This window comes from Aspergillus saccharolyticus, assembly GCF_003184585.1.
Source record: "Aspergillus saccharolyticus JOP 1030-1 unplaced genomic scaffold BP01scaffold_44, whole genome shotgun sequence".
Taxonomy (NCBI): domain Eukaryota; kingdom Fungi; phylum Ascomycota; class Eurotiomycetes; order Eurotiales; family Aspergillaceae; genus Aspergillus; species Aspergillus saccharolyticus.
The window spans coordinates 135,106-150,901 of record NW_020290654.1 but is presented as its reverse complement, the minus strand read 5'-3'; the positions used below and the strand labels follow the sequence as shown (position 1 = coordinate 150,901).

Sequence of the window (15,796 nt, the reverse complement as noted above, 5' to 3'; positions counted from 1 at the left end):
CCCCAGCCTCTCCAGACATGCTCCGATGCCTCCAACCAGAGCATCCTCAACATCAACTCACTGGAGACTCTTCTCCCACGGACTGAACATGATTTTATTGGACGCTTCCAACATATGAGACTGGTTTCTTCCTGACTTTTGGGGGCTCCCTCGTCCGTCTCGCTTACCGTTGATGAGAAACCTCGGATCCATTCCAGTTACAGTCGCTCCAAGGAAGACAGGATGTCTGCCCCTCGATGACTCAATTGGAGGGCAAAGAAACTGGGGCTGGTAAAATGGAATTGGCCATGCAGCAAAGCCACCGACTCATCGAGGATCTCTCCCAAAACGGCTGAATGCTGAGTTGCACAACTCAGCCATCACATCCAGCTTTCCTCGACGCTGGTCTCCAAGAGTTTTTCAAACCGCATCTGCCCCTGTTTTCCTGCCCATTCACAAGCCAACTTTTGTAGCTCGTGAAACCTTTCTCCCACTTCTGCTGAACATGGTTGCACTTGGCTCCCTGTTCGTGTGCCTCCCCAACTTAGCGCACAAAGATGAAATGCTATGGCGTCTCGGCCACTTCGGACCACCGCCTTCGTCTGGCACGGGCTCGGTTTCAACTGGGCCCCGTACGTGTGGGATGTACAACGTCGCCCAGCTCCCTCCTGCCTCGAGCCTTCCTTGCCCTCCGCAGGAACTTCAAGCTCATGGGCACCAATGGATGGCCCTGGAAACCCAGGAACGTGCCATTTTGGGCCACTATATCCTGGACGGCCTGATAGGCTGTCGCTTCCTTCCTACCCTCCACTGAACTAGTGGTAGTCATGTCCTTCACATGCATTGACCAGCACGTGCACGTCCTTCTACACACCGTGTTGATGATAATTGGTTATTCTGCATTTTCCCATTGAACATTAGAAGAGATTATTCATTTATACTTCCATTTCTGATCTCCTCCATCTCTGTTCCAAATAAACTAACATACACAAATCAAAAATACCTAGCCGTACGCTTCCTCAGCCACGGCCCCAGGAAAAACAACGGCGCCCCCAACGCCAGCACCGCCCACTGAATGCCCGCAAACTCATAAAACATCCTCGCCAGCCCCTGGCGCATCATCCAATCCACCGACCCCTTACTCAACCCAAAGGCCACAACGTTCTTGCTCACGTTGACCAGCACGAGCGCCTCGCCGCTGGCGTGCGGGTACGAGTCGACCACATACGAGAGCATGACGGAGGGAACGAGGGTGAGGCCGGCGGCGGCCATGGCGGACCCCAAGGCGGGGAGGGCGTAGTGCATGGCGTGGGCGGTGGTGTAGCCGAAGACCACGAGCCCAACGGGGGCGATGCAGAAGGGGACGATGAGCGCGGGCAGGCGGTGTTCGGGCTTGTGAATGCCGTTGTTGCGGCGGCGGAGGTACTGGGAGAGGGCGTCGGTGAGGGGGCCGGCGAGTGGGGCGACGACGATGATGCCGATGAAGCTGCCGAGCGTCCAGAGGCCGAGGGCACCCGAGGAGAAAAGGTAGGGCGGGGCGCTGAAGATGGAGGAGGAGAGGGTGGAGATTGAGACGACGCTGATTGCGGGGTTGTTTAGTGGGAGATAGTTTGAGGGTGAGGAAGGAGGACAAAGGGGGGCACTCACGCGCCAAGTACCACTCCATACATCATCGAAGCCAGTAATACTCCTGGGAGCAACAGCATGGGAATCGGGAGCCAGGCTGCGTACCCCAGGAACCGGAGCACGCCTTTCTGTCGGGCTTCCGTCGAGATACCGAGTCGGAACAGCCCCTTCCAGTACTCGTTGTAGGAGAATGGCTGGGCCTCGCGGGCTTGCCGCGTCGCTGACGTGGGCAGACTCTCGATATGACTGTGGATGACCTCGTTCTTTCCTTGCATTTCGTCATCCTGCTCCTCTTCGCGGTCGGACTCGTACATGGTCTCGGGGAGGAAAAAGAAGGTTGTGACCAGGTTGACCGCCGCCACGATCAAGCATACAATGAAAAACCACCGCCAGCCGCGGGCAGCGACAAGGTAGCCTGCAATCATCGGGCCAACCTGAGAGCCGGCGGAGAGGAAGAGGGCGTACATGGCCATTGCGCTGGAGTAGTTGCGCTCGTAGAACATGTCTGTATATATAAGTGAGTGATTATGCGAGGAAGAGAAATGTGATATGAGCCGGGGACGGAGGGGATAGAAGAAAGAACATACCAGCGAGGATACTCGGTCCTAATGACTCAATCGAACCATAGCCTTCCCGGGATGTCAGTATGTGATATAAGAGTCGTCCTCGAGAGCGTCCTACCGAAGCTTGCAAACACTCTAGCCCCCATTAAACTGTTGTAATCCTTCGCCACCACCGTCCAGATGATCCCCGCCACAAACATCGCCATGGATATCAGCACTATCGGTCGCTTGCCGAATGTCAAGGCCAGTGGCATCCAGAAGAGGTTGGCAAGGCCCATGCTGAGAACAGACCACGAGATCAGATCGGCGAGCTTCTGATAGCTGACGTGCAAGTCCATGGCTAGTGACTCAAACCCTGTCGCTATGCCGGACTGTGTGCCAGCGTCAGCTCTTGTCCTCGATGCATGTCATTTCAAGTTGGAACACGAAAGCCTTACCGAGTACATATTCCCCATAAAGACAAAGACATTGACCGTCAGAAGGGCGGCATATCGCACCCGACGGGGATAGAGCTACGAGAGGAAGGCATGTCAGTTCTCAGCCAACCGGTAGCGTTCTTGATCCACAGCCTACCTTTGGATCAAATTGCGTTACCATGATGGGTAGTGTGCGTTTCTACACCGACGTTCTTCGTCGATGACTTCTTTGCACACGTCTGGAGAGCCAAGGCAGAAGAGCAAGGGGGGTAGGAGAAGGGAACTAGCGAGGCACTTATAGCCCCAAGGGCATACTGCAAGGGTTTTACCCCACGGGGAAATCCGCACCATATCTCGCTTGGTCCATAGCCCTGGACATCCCAGCCAGTCACCCCGGATTATCGCCCAAAGATACGCACCCCTTGACGCTCGTGATTCGTGCCCGGGATGTGGCGCCCGGCTTAGCCGACCAAGTCGGCTCCACATGACGCCGCGAAGACGAATCCAGACAAGATTATTCAAGCTCTGTCGCGACTCTGCCAATGGCGAGTGCAGGTCCGCGCAGGCCCACGCTTCTTATCGCCATGGTCTAAGCCTGTGATGGAGGGCGGTTCGTTGACTCAACGGGCGGATTGGCGTTGAGAGATACAAAATGGGAGAGTTATAGGCTCGCGCGCAGCATGGACCCTTCAGATGGCGGGGATCTAAAGTAGCGCTTATGCAAATTACCCTAGAAGTGTCAGTTCTGGTTGATTGTCGCAATTGGTAATCAAGAAGGAGGCGGGGAGATAGGAAGTACCGTCAAGGCTTGTGGACGGGCATGCAATGCATGTGGAGAGATCGATGCCAAGCATGTTCACCAGGTCTGGATCGCTGCATTCCCAAGCTCATTGAGGTCATTGGCTTGGTTTCTCTCGTATAAAGCCAGACTAGTCTGAATTCCTCACGTGGTTCCCACGAACTAGAGTGGAGTCTCCGCTCAGACGGCCCTAGCTCGCCATGAGGTGTCATGTTGGAGATGAGTGGAACGGAGCTGCAAGCGAGGCGGAGAATCAGCCACAAGTAAGTCTGGGGTACGTCCCAAGTGTCATACCAAGAGCGAGCAAAGGATAATCCGGGGACCTTTGAGACTCACACCTCGGATAGAAGCCCCGGATAAGCCGACTACCGGCAAAGCCGAGCAACCCCCCCCTCCCCTTCTCCTCGTCCGCGGACTTTGGCCTGCACGAGCGAGTAAATGATGGCCCAATCCAGTAACTGTAAGCAGTTTGCAGCGTTTTTGCCTCGGAATTTCAAACCTCTGCAGCAATCCTCAACCATCCTCTCCTTTTCCTTCCTCACTTGTTCAGCCTCATGATCTTTCTATCATATTTCACCACCCACTGATTCACAATGGGTATCATCAACAGTCTCACCAGCGGCACCTCTGACACTCCGAAAATGGTAAGCATCATATCCGAATTTCCCCCCATTCGACTCGCACCCACTGACTCCATGATGATGACACCGCAACAGCCAGCTACCGACTCCCACTTGAACATCATCATCGTGGGCGCGGGCCTCAGTGGTCTCGCCACGGCCATCTCGTGCGCCATGTCCGGCCACACCGTCACCGTCCTCGAACAAGCACAAGAGCTGGCCGAAGTAGGTGCGGGGCTACAGATCACGCCCAACGCCTCGCGCCTATTCTCGCACTGGAAGCTGCCCTCAAAGATCTGGACCGAGGCTGCCGAGCCGACTTCGCTGACGGTGCACCGCTACACGGGCGAGACGTTGGCGCACGAAGCAAACTTCGACCGCAACATCCGCGCCAAGTACGGGGCGCCATTCATCGACCTGCACCGCGTGGACCTGCAGCAGGCGCTGTACGCGCGCGCCCGCGAACTAAAAGTGACGTTCTATCTGGACGAGCGGGTCGATGCCATCGACTTCGAGACGACGACCATCACCACGCTCAAGGGCCGACAGGTGAGCGGCGACCTCATCATCGCCGCCGACGGGCTGTGGTCGCGGTGTCGCGAGAACTTCTACGGCCGCAAGGACGAGCCGCTGCCGACGGGCGATCTGGCGTACCGCATCGTGTTGACGGCCGAGCAGGTCGCGGACGATCCTGAGCTGCGCGCCTGGGTCGAAAACCCCACCGTGCACTTCTGGGTGGGACCAGGGGCGCATGTGGTGGCGTACTCGTTGCGCGGGGGGGCAATGTTCAACATCGTCTTGCTGGTGCCGGACACGCTGCCGCCGGGGGTGTCGAGGCAGGCGGGGTCCGTCGAGGAGATGCGCGGCTTGTTCGAGGGGTGGGATCCAGTGTATGTCTTCATTCCTCTTCTTGGTCGACGGGAGCCAGCAGGCACTGACATGCAGCCTTAGCTTGACCAAGTTCCTTGCCTACGTGAACGGGGTCGACAAATGGAGACTCATGCATCGTATGTCAACACTTGACTTTCTTTAGCTTCAGATGAGATAAGTACTAACCCAATGTAGACGCAGAAATGGACTCTTGGATCAACGACAAATCAAACCTAGTCTTCATGTGGGATTTCCTCCCCCTGTCGCACTTCACATGCCTCAGACACTGACAGAAGACAGCGGCGACGCCTGCCACCCCATGCTCCCGTACCTCGCACAAGGCGCCAACTCCTCCCTCGAAGACGGAGCCGTGCTCGGTGGCCTCCTCGGCCACATGACGAATAAAGCCGACCTCCCGCAGATTCTCAGGCTGTATGAGAAGCTCCGCAAGTCGCGTGGGGAGGCCATTGTGCGCGAGACATTCAAGCAGGTTCGTCATTCTTCTTCGTTTCTATAATCTTCCCACTAAGCGACCTCAGAGAAACGACTTCCACATGCACAACGGCCCCGAGCAAGAGAAGCGCGATCAGGTCTTCCTCTCCCAATTAGGCAAGGAACTGAAAGGCCCCTTCCCGAGTCGATGGTACATTCCCCGCCTCCCTTCAAGCTTCTTTGTCTCCAGATTGAGTAAAAGAAGCTCCCCGATTGAAGTCATAACAGCTACTGACCTGCGGTTTGAAACTACAGGACCTGTCCCGAAGTCCAACCGTGGCTTTACGGCTACGACGCGATCAAGGAGGTTGAGAACGTTGTGGCGGAGAATCCAGGATTGTTTGGCGCGCAGGTCACGGCGAACTTGTAGAACTGTTCCTTATGTTCCTTTTTCAGCATATACATCTTCACAGCGGGATTCTAGGACAGGTGTTTTGGATAATCTATAGTATATATTGATGTTGACATGGAATTTTCCAACTACTAAACTGGTGTACTCGACTACTACTCGAGGGCGATAAGAATGAATCTTATGTCTCAAATATTTCACCGCTGCATGGGATGATCCTCTGCAAGAGCATTACCCCAGTATAGCAGTAGTCGCAACACTCACGAGCCATGCGCCAAGTATACGCAGAAAATCCCGGCTCCCCCCCTCTACCCCTTGCATCCTACATGACAAGTCGCTTCTAAGAAGCCCTAGCGTAGTACTGAAGTCCAGCCACGACCAATCACAATAAACATTTCACGATTATCCCCACGGAGACACACATCCACCCCTTCCCCTTCCCGCCGTCAACATTCTTAGCACTGCACCTATACTGCAGGAGAGGTACGTATACCATAGTAGCTGCTCAGCATTCCAGAGCTACCGTACACACACGAAGATAAATGTATGGTCCACAAAGACAAACTAGACTCTATATACAATGCAGTCTTCAAGCAAGCTATCAAAGTATATAACCCGTCACGAAACCCCTGTCATCGTTCCCCACTCTTAGTACGCTGGCAATACATCGTGATACAGAGTCCCACGGAAAGCACCAAGACACTTCAATCAATACACCTCTTGAACCAGAATCCTCGAAAACTGCAACCCTCAAAAAAAATGAAACTCCTCCACCCCATCCTCCTCCTCAGCGGCCTCGCAGCCACGGCAGTAGCAGTGGGTCCCGCCTCCGGCCCGACGACTCTGGTGCAGAAGCCCGCTGGCTCTGCTGCTGGCTCTGCTGCTGGAGCTGCTGCTAGTTCATCTGCAGGGGGGGCTTATTATGGTGAGGGTATCAGCGGTGGTACGAATGCCGGTGCCGGGACGAAGAATTACCAGCAAGCGGTACTTATGCATCCCCCTACCCCTACCCCCGTTTAAAGTCATTGATGAATGGTCAATTGTCACTGCTTAGAAGATGCAATTGGTTGAACAAGCAGAAGGGTTATCTTTAATGGGAAGAGCGTCAAGAAAGAACGTTGACTAACACCAAGTCTGTCTCCCTTGCGATTAGAAACCAGATGACGATGATGTCTACGCCTCGGGCAAAGCACCTGCTAATGCTAATGAGAATGCTAATGTCAACGCCAATGCGAATGCGAAACCGAATACCAATGTCAACGTCAATGCAAACACCAATACGAAACCCGACACCAATGCTAATGTGTATGGCAATACCGACGCTAATGCTAACGGCAAGCCGAACACCGGTGTCAACGAAAACGCGAACACCAATGTGAATGCGAATGCCTACGCTAACCCAGGCAGCAACACCAATGTGAATGCGAATGCCTACGCTAACCCAGGCAGCAACACCAATGTGAATGCGAATGCCTACGCTAACCCAGGCAGCAACACCAATGTGAATGCGAATGCCTACGCTAACCCAGGCAGCAACACCAATGTGAATGCGAATGCCTACGCTAACCCAGGCAGCAACACCAATGTGAATGCGAATGCCTACGCTAACCCAGGCAGCAACACCAATGTGAATGCCAATGCCTACGCTAACTCAGGCAGCAACACCAATGCCAATGCCAATGCCTACGCTAACCCAGGCAGCAACACCAATACCAATGCCAATGCCTACGGTAACTCGGGCAGCAACGCCAATGTGAATGCCAATGCCTACACTAATGCAGGCAGCAACACCAATGCCAATGCCAATGCCAAACCCAACTCAGGCAGCAGCTCTGGCGGCACCCCCCAAGGGAACCACGCGCGGGCGCTGGACGCGGAGCTCCAGGAGATGGTTATGGAGACGGTGGAGCAGGTCATGGAAGAAGGGATGAAGGAGGTGGTTGAGGAGGGGCTCGAGCAGTAGTTTTTCAGCTCGATCGGGGGGGGGGGGGGGAGGAGGATGAGATGACGAGGACGACGGAGAAGGATTGTTGAGTCGTGTTGTCAAAGTGGTGTTGTATTGGGTCCATAGACCTTGTAAACACTGTGTCTTGTAGGGATTAACAATATCTAAAGTGAATTATTCAATATAACCAATTGAACCTTACTGGCACAGCTGTGGTGACTGTTTATCAAATCAAGCATAGATAGTAAACACTTGACCTCCCATATTCGGCTAATATGTACAGTAAAACGAACCATCCTCAACCTCGAATTTGGAGGGGCGGCCATGCGGCCAGGTCATAGCGCTCGCACTTCTACGAGCAGCCTCAGCTGACTCCTCCTACCCGCCGCCTCGTCAGAGTCAACAAGCAGCATCAAATAGCCAGCTCAATTATCCAGCATCGGCAATCCGCCCAAATCATCGAACAACCTCGCAATGCCCTCGAAGGAACAGTCCGGAAAGCCAAAGCCGTAGGCCCATTCCTAACCACAGGTATTATCAGCATGAACCCCGGAATAACACTCAAAAGGTTTTTGTTGGCAGGTTTCACGCCAATCAAGGAAGACCTACCGGAATATCGAACCCTGTGCCACTCGGACTGGTATCCGCATACTCTCCACTGCCCCCACCACCACCGCCGTTACTCCCCCCGTCATGGCTACTCGTGGACGAAGCCAGACTCTGCTGATGCAACTGGTGCTGCTGCAGGTGCTGCTGATGCAGATGCGACAGCGAGGAGGTGGAAGACGGCAGCGACCGGAATTCGCGCAGGTAGTGTTTGATGATCTCGACGGACTTGCGGGCGACGATGGACTCGTCCATTGCCTCGAGGATCTCGACGCCCATCTCGACAGATCGCTGCAGCGGGACGGTCTCCGTGCAGGGCCCTAGTTTGGACATGGGGAGGAGAAGAGTGGACGTCGCGAACATCACGTAGGTCGTGTTATACCACCTTTGCGCAGGGGTCAGCATGACCACTGACAAATGAAAGAAAGACGCCAACGTACCAGCACCGAAAGAATTCATGAATCCGGTATATATCATAGATCACCTCGATGCTCTTCATAGCCGCGTCGAGGCACTTGGCTATCGTCTGTTCGAGTTCCATGGGCGGATGGCGAAGCTTGCGGGTAAAGTGGCTTAAGAAAGGGCGGAAAAGAAGCATCTTGACGTTGAAGTAGCCTTGCATAACCATCAGTCTTGTGCGTGCCCGAAAAACATGTAGGTGCCAAGGACTCACGGATTCCCAGAACCAGTCGCTGTCGACGCGCCCACTTCGGATCTCTCAAAGCACCGCCGGTTGCTCGTTCCAACATATCGGGTTTAATCCGGTCTGGAAGTCGCGCCATCCAGCGGTCGAGCTCGGTTTCAATCTGGAGGGCTAGATGTAATTTCTCCTGCAATGTGATCCGTGAGTGATAGATCTGCACGGAAACTCTGCGGATGATCTGTGCAAAGTCAACCATCCAAGGTATGATGGCGTATTCGGAGTTGTCTCTCTCAGGCAGGGCTCGGTTATGATATTCGTCCATGCCTAGGGTGTCTGGCCGGCCAACTGAAAAGCTCATCTCACTGATTTGATGATTAGAAGACCATTTAAAAGCCTTGATACTGAACTTACATCTCTAACGAGAAGAGACCCCTACAGAAATTAGTCATAGCCAGAACAACTGTGAGATTGAACTTACCACCAAGTCTTCGAGATCCACCCAGCGCGGTGATCATCCGTGCTTCGCACTTCGCGATTAAACCCAGCGGCCAGGCACGTACGCACTGCAAGCCCCAAATACATATAGGCCACTGAACGGATCGATTAGTACGTGACTGGACTAGAAAGTAGCGATAATAGTCAACTCACTGTTCGGATTAAGTTCGTTTTGACAGATTTTGGCCTATCCAGGTTAGCGCGTAGTCTACACAGTCTTCTTCCAGCGAGCTCACCATGAGATACAAACATTGCACAGTATCCAGAGTATTCGAAAAATGGAGGTAATTCAAATACATCTGCGCCTCCCCAAACAGCTTTCGACTCCACTCAAACCTCGTCAATCCCCCAAGGCGCTCCTCATCCCAGACCCTCACCAACGCACCAAAAGAAAGGATACTCAAATAGAGGGCCACGAAGCTCGGCTCCGGCTGCACGTTCCGCTGGAACCACAGATGGTGCGCTCGCTGCAGAAAATCCTCCTTATCGATCAGCGGATGAATGAAGTGGATGTTCTCAAAATACCCATTTATGAAGGCGTGCGCGTGCTCGAAGTAATAATTCTGCTCCTGCATCACCACCGGCTGTGCCGGACCCGCCGTGCACGAGGGCGAGAAGCTTGAGTTGTGCAGGGTCGAGACAATCGAGTAACTCGACGTGTCAACGCCGCGAGGATGTTGGCGCTGTTCTTCAGGTCGGCGCGAGAGCGGTTCGCGCGCCTTCTGGAGATGGCCGAGCAGAGCGGCCGACGAGGTGCTGCCGTGGAACTCGATGCCATTTGTGTGGTGGTTCAGTTCGCTGATTTCGTCTTCAACGGAGTCGCCGGCTTCGTCGTGGTGGTCGTATAGCGTGGTGGGGGCTGGCTCTTCGCGATCACGAGGGGTGGACTCATTGCGAGGTAATGAGACGGGCGTCGCATCAATGGCAGCTCGAGGCACCGGTGGATGTTGGGCAGGGCCGGGACTTGCGAGAGTCGTAGGCACTCTCGGAGGTGGCTGCGGGGTGGTTTCCGACTCGGCCAGGCGGAGCTTGGCTGTGAGTTCGTCCACCTTTCGCTCTAGATCGGCGACATACCTGCATGGCCGTTACTGACCATCCACTTGAGATTGCAAGGAGCGAAGTTTCTTTACCTGGCGGAGCGGCTGCTCTCTCTTTGTCGGTAGTTCCCCTGGTACACGCAGGTAAGGTCACTTTCTGGGCATGCAAGTTAGAAAGAAACATCTCCTTGAACTGGACAGTCCGGCTTACTCTTACAATGCGAACACGGATACTGTTCGTCGCATTTGTACTTTTTGGATCTACACCTATCGCAGGCCTGGGCTGCGCGGGGTCGTTTGGCCCGAGGCAGGGGGATATCATCCCCGGCAGCCTGCGGTGCGGGAGATGGGCGAGCCTCAGCCTGAGGTTGCATTATCCATCTATACTCCGCACGGCATTGGAGTGGTAAGGCGTGAAGAGATAGGATATTCAGGGTAAAGTGTTGCGCAGACGATACCCAAAGGAAAGGGTACGCAGTGCAACTATGCGAAGCAGATCTGTGGGCAGTCTGGGCGTGAATGACGAGCGGTGGAGGGGATTTGTGGGGGCGTGTGTGTTTGTAGTGGCGGATGAAGTGGAAGTTGGCCCCAGAGTCAGAAATGCGCCGGCTTATCCGGCCATCACGTGCCAAGTTCGCCTCCCCGCGGGGTCCCCGCATCTTACGGCTTTAATTTATCCAAACGCGCTACTAATTTTGGACGGACAGAGATTTGCAAGATAGTAAAATCGCTGAGATATTCCATATGTACATATAATTCTAATTCAAAAAAACAAAAAACGCCGAACTCATGCAGCATGCACACGGAGGCTTCGTGTACGCGTCTCTCCCGCCCCACTTGGGGCACACACACACACACACACACACACACGCACACACTATTATCACAAAGCGATATCCACCTTCAATTCGGCCGCCACTGACTTGACATCGGCTGCATCCCACTCAGGTACCTGATCAGGAATAACCGCGCCCTCATATTTCTGACCGACCCGGTGAATCAGCGTCTCAATGCCATCACCATCCGTAAAAGACCACACCCGCACGAAGCGACTAGCGAATTTCAACGCGAACGCCTGTCCGGCGGGAATCACAGCTGTCTCACCTTCCCTGAACTCCGTATCAGCCTGGTCCTTCAGACTGACGATCAACGTGCCCTCCTGCACACAGAGACAGTGATCCACGGACTGGAAGGTCATGTACTTGGACAGAATGGTATCCCCGTAGACCTTGGAGGATTCGATGCTGGAGATGGCGCAGACACCGCTGCTCTGGGTGGTGGTCACGAACGGCCGGGACATGACACCCCCAAACATCCACTTCGGCCCCGTGTTCGCGCGCAGGAAGTAGCCCTGCGGACCCTCCGGCAGCACTTCCTCGTCCTGAGTCCATTCGCCGAGCTCGGGCGGCTGGTAGTGCGGCTGGAACACCACGTCGAATTGTTCCTTCGCTGCCATCACCTTCGGGATCAGGATGGATTTGAGGTCGCGGTCGTCGTTCTCCGGCACCAACACGCCCTCGTAGCGCTCGGATACGTATCGGAAGAAGTCGACCCAGTCGCCCGGGGTGACGACTCCGTAGGTCTCGGTGTGGGGGCCTATCATTTCAGGGTTGTGGACCACGGTCTAGAACCGCCCGTATTAGTCTTTCGGTGTGTCTTGTAGGAGGGACGAGAAGGGAGAAATCTCTGGCAGTCCAGCAGGCTTGTGACGGGTAGACATACAGGAGGCACATATGCGAAATCCCCAGGCCCCATGATGCGGCACTTGTCGCCGTTCCACAACTTCAGGAAACCTTTGGTTACCAGGAAGACATCGTGTGCATGGTTGTGATAGTGGAAGCCGGGAGCATCGGACAGGACGGCGCCACTCTGGAAGACCGACATCAAGCCATTGGTCTGTAGCGAGGAAGCTAGAATGCGAAAGGCGCCTTTGCTGCCGGGAATCGTGATGCGCTCGCCTTCCAGCTGAGGAATCGCATACGGGACCCTTCCCTTGGGAGGTTCGTTGGTCCAGGACAAGGACATGATGGAGATGTAATGTAGTGTCTTGTGAGAGAAGCAAAAAGGGCCAAGAATCCAAACAGAGAACGGTTTGAGGCGGAAATCAATGGGGTGAGCGCAGATGTGGCGAGAAAAGAAGAAAAGAGTTGGGTCGAGGAGAAGCTTCTGGGGAACTCAAATATAAGGAGCAGCGGGCGCGTCATCGGCAAGACTGCGGTGGAGACGAACTTCCCCCATACTTCCTTCCTCCACCTCCCAATTCTCCTCGGATATGCCGTGCAACTTGTGGAGGTCGGACTTTCCGATCCTCTGCTCCTTCTTCCCCGCAGTCAGATGATCTTACAAGAGGGGCATTCCGGGGTATGATTGTCCCGCCAAAGAATTGACAGATGAATGGCTGCCGAGGATGCTGTTCGAGGACGGCATTGTCCCGCCTACTGTACTTCCTATGCGAGTCATAACCGGAAACCTGGCATTTTCTCCCTCGATTGCAGTATTATTGTATGATCATTCGACCCACTGAAAATGTCAACTAAAGCAACTAAGCGAAGAATGCAGAAGAATTGGGCTCTCGACCCACACCAAATAAAATTGCAGGTCAAAACTTGGAAGGCCTCAATGAGGAATCACGGGCTTACTGCCAGGTATATATCACTGGGCTTGCAACTTCAATTCGCCACAGAAGAATTCAGGATAACCGTCGTAGAGGAGCACGGAGAGTATGCAGCAGGTCCATGTGCATCATAAAAACCTCAGACTTTGAGAGAAGCGAAGAGAAAAAGGGTAACCAGCACCCCAATATTCCAGAAAAATTTCATCTTTTGCGAAAGTTGATCATAGCCCGCGGGGAGTATTTGCTTGGGTTCCAATCCTTCCTCCTCCCGGGCCTTCATCGCTATCTCCAAAACGTCTCCAGGTCCTGATATGTCTGGCATCGCTCTGCGATGATACCGAAGTAGAAGAGCTTCGACTCAAAGATGCTGGGCTGGCAGGAGTAGAGGATCCCGGTGTGGTCATCGACACTGCCGTGGCACCAGTAGCGCTTCGAGCCGCGGACACTGCAGCTGCTGGGTTACAATGGGTGCAGACGTATAGAACGAACCCGTGGCCACTGCAGCTGCTGCAGATAGAACCTCTGCCGGCTGCGTTAGTGGTGACGCCAGAAACAAGACTTGTTTCGCTAGCGGGAGAACCGACCGTGGTGCATTGCCTGCGCAGCTGCGGCAAGTCTTCACTGTTTGCCCGCCAATGCACGAATTGTGATCCGGGTCCAGTGGGTGGATAGAGCCTGCTGAATGAGACATGGTTTGAGGTACGACAGAGTCGAGATGCAATACACGAGGATGGCAGAAGTTGAACAGTTGGAAAGCAAATGGATGGTGGTTCTCGATCCAACACGTTCAAAAGCCGTGATCAACTGAGACAAGCAGTACAATGTTGTTTCAGATGTTGAAATGTAATGCTTCCACTGAGGGGAAGCTTGATTTATCTGTTTTCCGTCAGGCATGGAACAATTCGAAACCAACTTGGGACGAGATGCAAGAAAAAGCAAAAATGCATGTCCGCAGTTAAGCCAGGCTGCTCCTTGCCCGGTGCATACGACAACCTCTCTGTGGACGGGAATCGTAAGACCTACTCGACCATCGATTGTGCCACCAGCTTGCGAGTCAAGGGAGCCCGTATCGGCGACACCGAATCAACTTCCAGTATTTGCCTCCGAAGTAGATTGCCAGCGCGAGCCCTCGGTCACATCCAGCGATACTTTTTTCGGAGAGCCGCTCCAATGACATGAGCGCGGCCAGTGCGGCCTGGTTCAAGGATCACAAAGCATCCGCATATTCAGCCCCAAAGAACTAGCCTGGGGCCTGGTCGATGTGTGTTGAACACGCCAGGCAAGTATGTTTTCCCAGTGGTTCAAGACGCCGGCGAATGAAATTATGGGGGAAGCCATCGACCCGTAGGGCCGGACCCAGTACATGATCGTTGCGCCGAACATTGATAACCGGTCCAGCGGCCTACATGTGAGGCTTGCTCATGCGTCTCGGAGAATGCTGATCTCTTCGTCGTCGTGGTATGGTATGGGAACGGGTCGAACCGACAGAGGGGAGCAAATGAGATTAGAAAGAGTGATAAAGCGTGCATAGTGCGGTTAAATCAGAAAGAGGAAAAAGAAAAGACGGGCAAGATGGAGGACGGTGTGATAGAGACCAAGTAGGACAAATAGCCGGGAAAAGACCAGAAGCATGGCAGCCACGGAGAGTTGTGCTACCCCACTGCCTAGGAATAATCAGCAAGATCGGAAAGCATACCAGATCGCCTGCTTTCACTTTGTTTTATAGGAATTGAAAAAGGGCGCGCATCGAAAAATGCTAGGCGGATAGGTGCAGCCCGTCTGGCTGGGTCGCATCTATCAGCAACACTTATCGGAGTTCAGATAACACGAGAAAGCGATTCTAGAGGGATTCTAGCTGGGCAGCAGTGACACTGGATTACTAACTCCTGAAAACCCCGAGTGGACTCTAGGCGGCTGTTCTCCTCTCTTGGAAAGGGTCCGAGGGTGTAGCATGCATGAGAGGGTGCATATTTGCTAAAGGCAATCCAATCATCGCAGTCCACTTCATTCTGCCTTCGGGTAGACTGAACATCTGAGGTCAAATCCCGTTGCATGTGAGAACCACCTTTTCCGGTCTCCAATGTGAATGCTTGCTGCGTGCTGCCTTGGGTACTGGATATCCGCCCCAGTGACGAACCAACGGTTGCGGCGTCAACGGGGCCGGCATAACTCCTGCACCTCGCTTCAAGAAGGATCACCGGAATCTTTTTCAAGTCATTGTGAGCATCATTGAATAAGCAACAACCACAACCGTAACCCCGCACCCGGGCCTGAGCCGCAGAGAATTTAGCCAGGGCCATAGTTCTCTGGGGTACCAGGATAGCCAAAACCCCGTGGTTGCCATGATGGAGAGAATTGGAGCGGCGTGAAGGTAGTGTGGTCATCAGATGATCTGATAGTAGGTTGCTGCGACACGGTCGTATCTCATGTCGGGAGGTTAATTCCCTCGGCCTGCAAGTACCCGATCGCATATGAAGCCTCGGGCGTCCATCGCGAAATAACCGCCGCAATCGCTGCTCTCCTCATTAGTAGTCAGTGCCTAAGGCACTGTTCCATTTCGACGAATAAATCATTTTCCCACGTTCAGCCAATGACGGGCTGATTTAGTCTGCTCGGAGAGACTGCGTGTCTGCGGATTGGTCTCAAGATATGTAGCATCCCTGTTCCTCATCTGAAACAGGACCATGTTGGAAAATGAACGGTATGACGCAGCAAGTGACGAGCTTGGCCGATCCATGTCCT

At 53.9% G+C, this 15,796-nt stretch overlaps 6 protein-coding genes across 6 annotated transcripts; 2 read left to right on the top strand and 4 right to left on the bottom strand.

Annotated features, from left to right (window-relative positions):
* Positions 1-972: 972 nt before the first annotated feature.
* Positions 973-2,765, bottom strand: BP01DRAFT_376856 (putative MFS transporter; the record flags this gene model as incomplete). Its single annotated transcript, XM_025576973.1, has 6 exons — positions 973-1,558; positions 1,627-2,110; positions 2,193-2,234; positions 2,287-2,539; positions 2,606-2,680; positions 2,742-2,765. The coding sequence occupies 6 exons, from the start codon at positions 2,763-2,765 to the stop codon at positions 973-975; spliced, it is 1,464 nt and encodes a 487-aa protein (XP_025427660.1).
* A 1,093-nt stretch (positions 2,766-3,858) lies between these two features.
* BP01DRAFT_418547 (putative monooxygenase) lies at positions 3,859-5,831 on the top strand. The gene is made up of 7 exons (XM_025579339.1): positions 3,859-4,027; positions 4,100-4,893; positions 4,955-5,010; positions 5,069-5,117; positions 5,174-5,363; positions 5,413-5,516; positions 5,621-5,831. The coding sequence occupies exons 1-7, from the start codon at positions 3,977-3,979 to the stop codon at positions 5,733-5,735; spliced, it is 1,359 nt and encodes a 452-aa protein (XP_025427659.1). The 5' UTR covers positions 3,859-3,976; the 3' UTR covers positions 5,736-5,831.
* A 337-nt stretch (positions 5,832-6,168) lies between these two features.
* Positions 6,169-7,657, top strand: BP01DRAFT_426170 (uncharacterized protein; the record flags this gene model as incomplete). Its single annotated transcript, XM_025579781.1, has 4 exons — positions 6,169-6,698; positions 6,868-7,173; positions 7,300-7,323; positions 7,366-7,657. Coding segments are annotated over exons 1-4 (1,059 nt in total), but the record flags the coding sequence as incomplete, so codon positions are not given.
* Positions 7,658-8,083: 426 nt separating this feature from the next.
* On the bottom strand, positions 8,084-12,607 carry BP01DRAFT_418546 (uncharacterized protein; the record flags this gene model as incomplete). Its single annotated transcript, XM_025579338.1, has 12 exons — positions 12,163-12,607; positions 11,328-12,064; positions 10,652-10,821; positions 10,534-10,597; positions 9,640-10,477; positions 9,557-9,590; positions 9,387-9,498; positions 9,320-9,340; positions 8,939-9,270; positions 8,706-8,880; positions 8,269-8,650; positions 8,084-8,180 (listed from the first exon to the last, which is right to left on the bottom strand). Exons 1-12 carry the CDS (start codon positions 12,463-12,465, stop codon positions 8,085-8,087), a joined length of 3,264 nt encoding a protein of 1,087 aa, XP_025427657.1. The 5' UTR covers positions 12,466-12,607.
* A 668-nt stretch (positions 12,608-13,275) lies between these two features.
* Positions 13,276-13,745, bottom strand: BP01DRAFT_376853 (uncharacterized protein; the record flags this gene model as incomplete). Its single annotated transcript, XM_025576972.1, has 2 exons — positions 13,276-13,576; positions 13,639-13,745. 2 exons carry the CDS (start codon positions 13,743-13,745, stop codon positions 13,276-13,278), a joined length of 408 nt encoding a protein of 135 aa, XP_025427656.1.
* Positions 13,746-14,673: 928 nt separating this feature from the next.
* On the bottom strand, positions 14,674-15,726 carry BP01DRAFT_162857 (uncharacterized protein). The gene is made up of 2 exons (XM_025570714.1): positions 14,939-15,726; positions 14,674-14,837 (listed from the first exon to the last, which is right to left on the bottom strand). The coding sequence occupies exons 1-2, from the start codon at positions 15,523-15,525 to the stop codon at positions 14,765-14,767; spliced, it is 660 nt and encodes a 219-aa protein (XP_025427655.1). The 5' UTR covers positions 15,526-15,726; the 3' UTR covers positions 14,674-14,764.
* Positions 15,727-15,796: the final 70 nt, after the last annotated feature.

What these genes read in the sequence shown, in the direction of transcription:
- BP01DRAFT_418547 (XM_025579339.1), top strand. Translation starts at nt 3,977, where the DNA reads ATGGGTATCATCAACAGTCTCACCAGCGGCACCTCTGACACTCCGAAA. An exon ending in CAAATGGAGACTCATGCATC is followed by an intron (nt 5,011 to 5,068) that starts GTATGTCAACAC and finishes AACCCAATGTAG; the next exon opens with ACGCAGAAATGGACTCTTGG. An exon ending in GGCCCCTTCCCGAGTCGATG is followed by an intron (nt 5,517 to 5,620) that starts GTACATTCCCCG and finishes TTGAAACTACAG; the next exon opens with GACCTGTCCCGAAGTCCAAC.
- BP01DRAFT_162857 (XM_025570714.1), bottom strand. Translation starts at nt 15,525, where the DNA reads ATGCGATCGGGTACTTGCAGGCCGAGGGAATTAACCTCCCGACATGAG. An exon ending in TCCACTCGGGGTTTTCAGGA is followed by an intron (nt 14,838 to 14,938) that starts GTTAGTAATCCA and finishes GATGCGACCCAG; the next exon opens with CCAGACGGGCTGCACCTATC.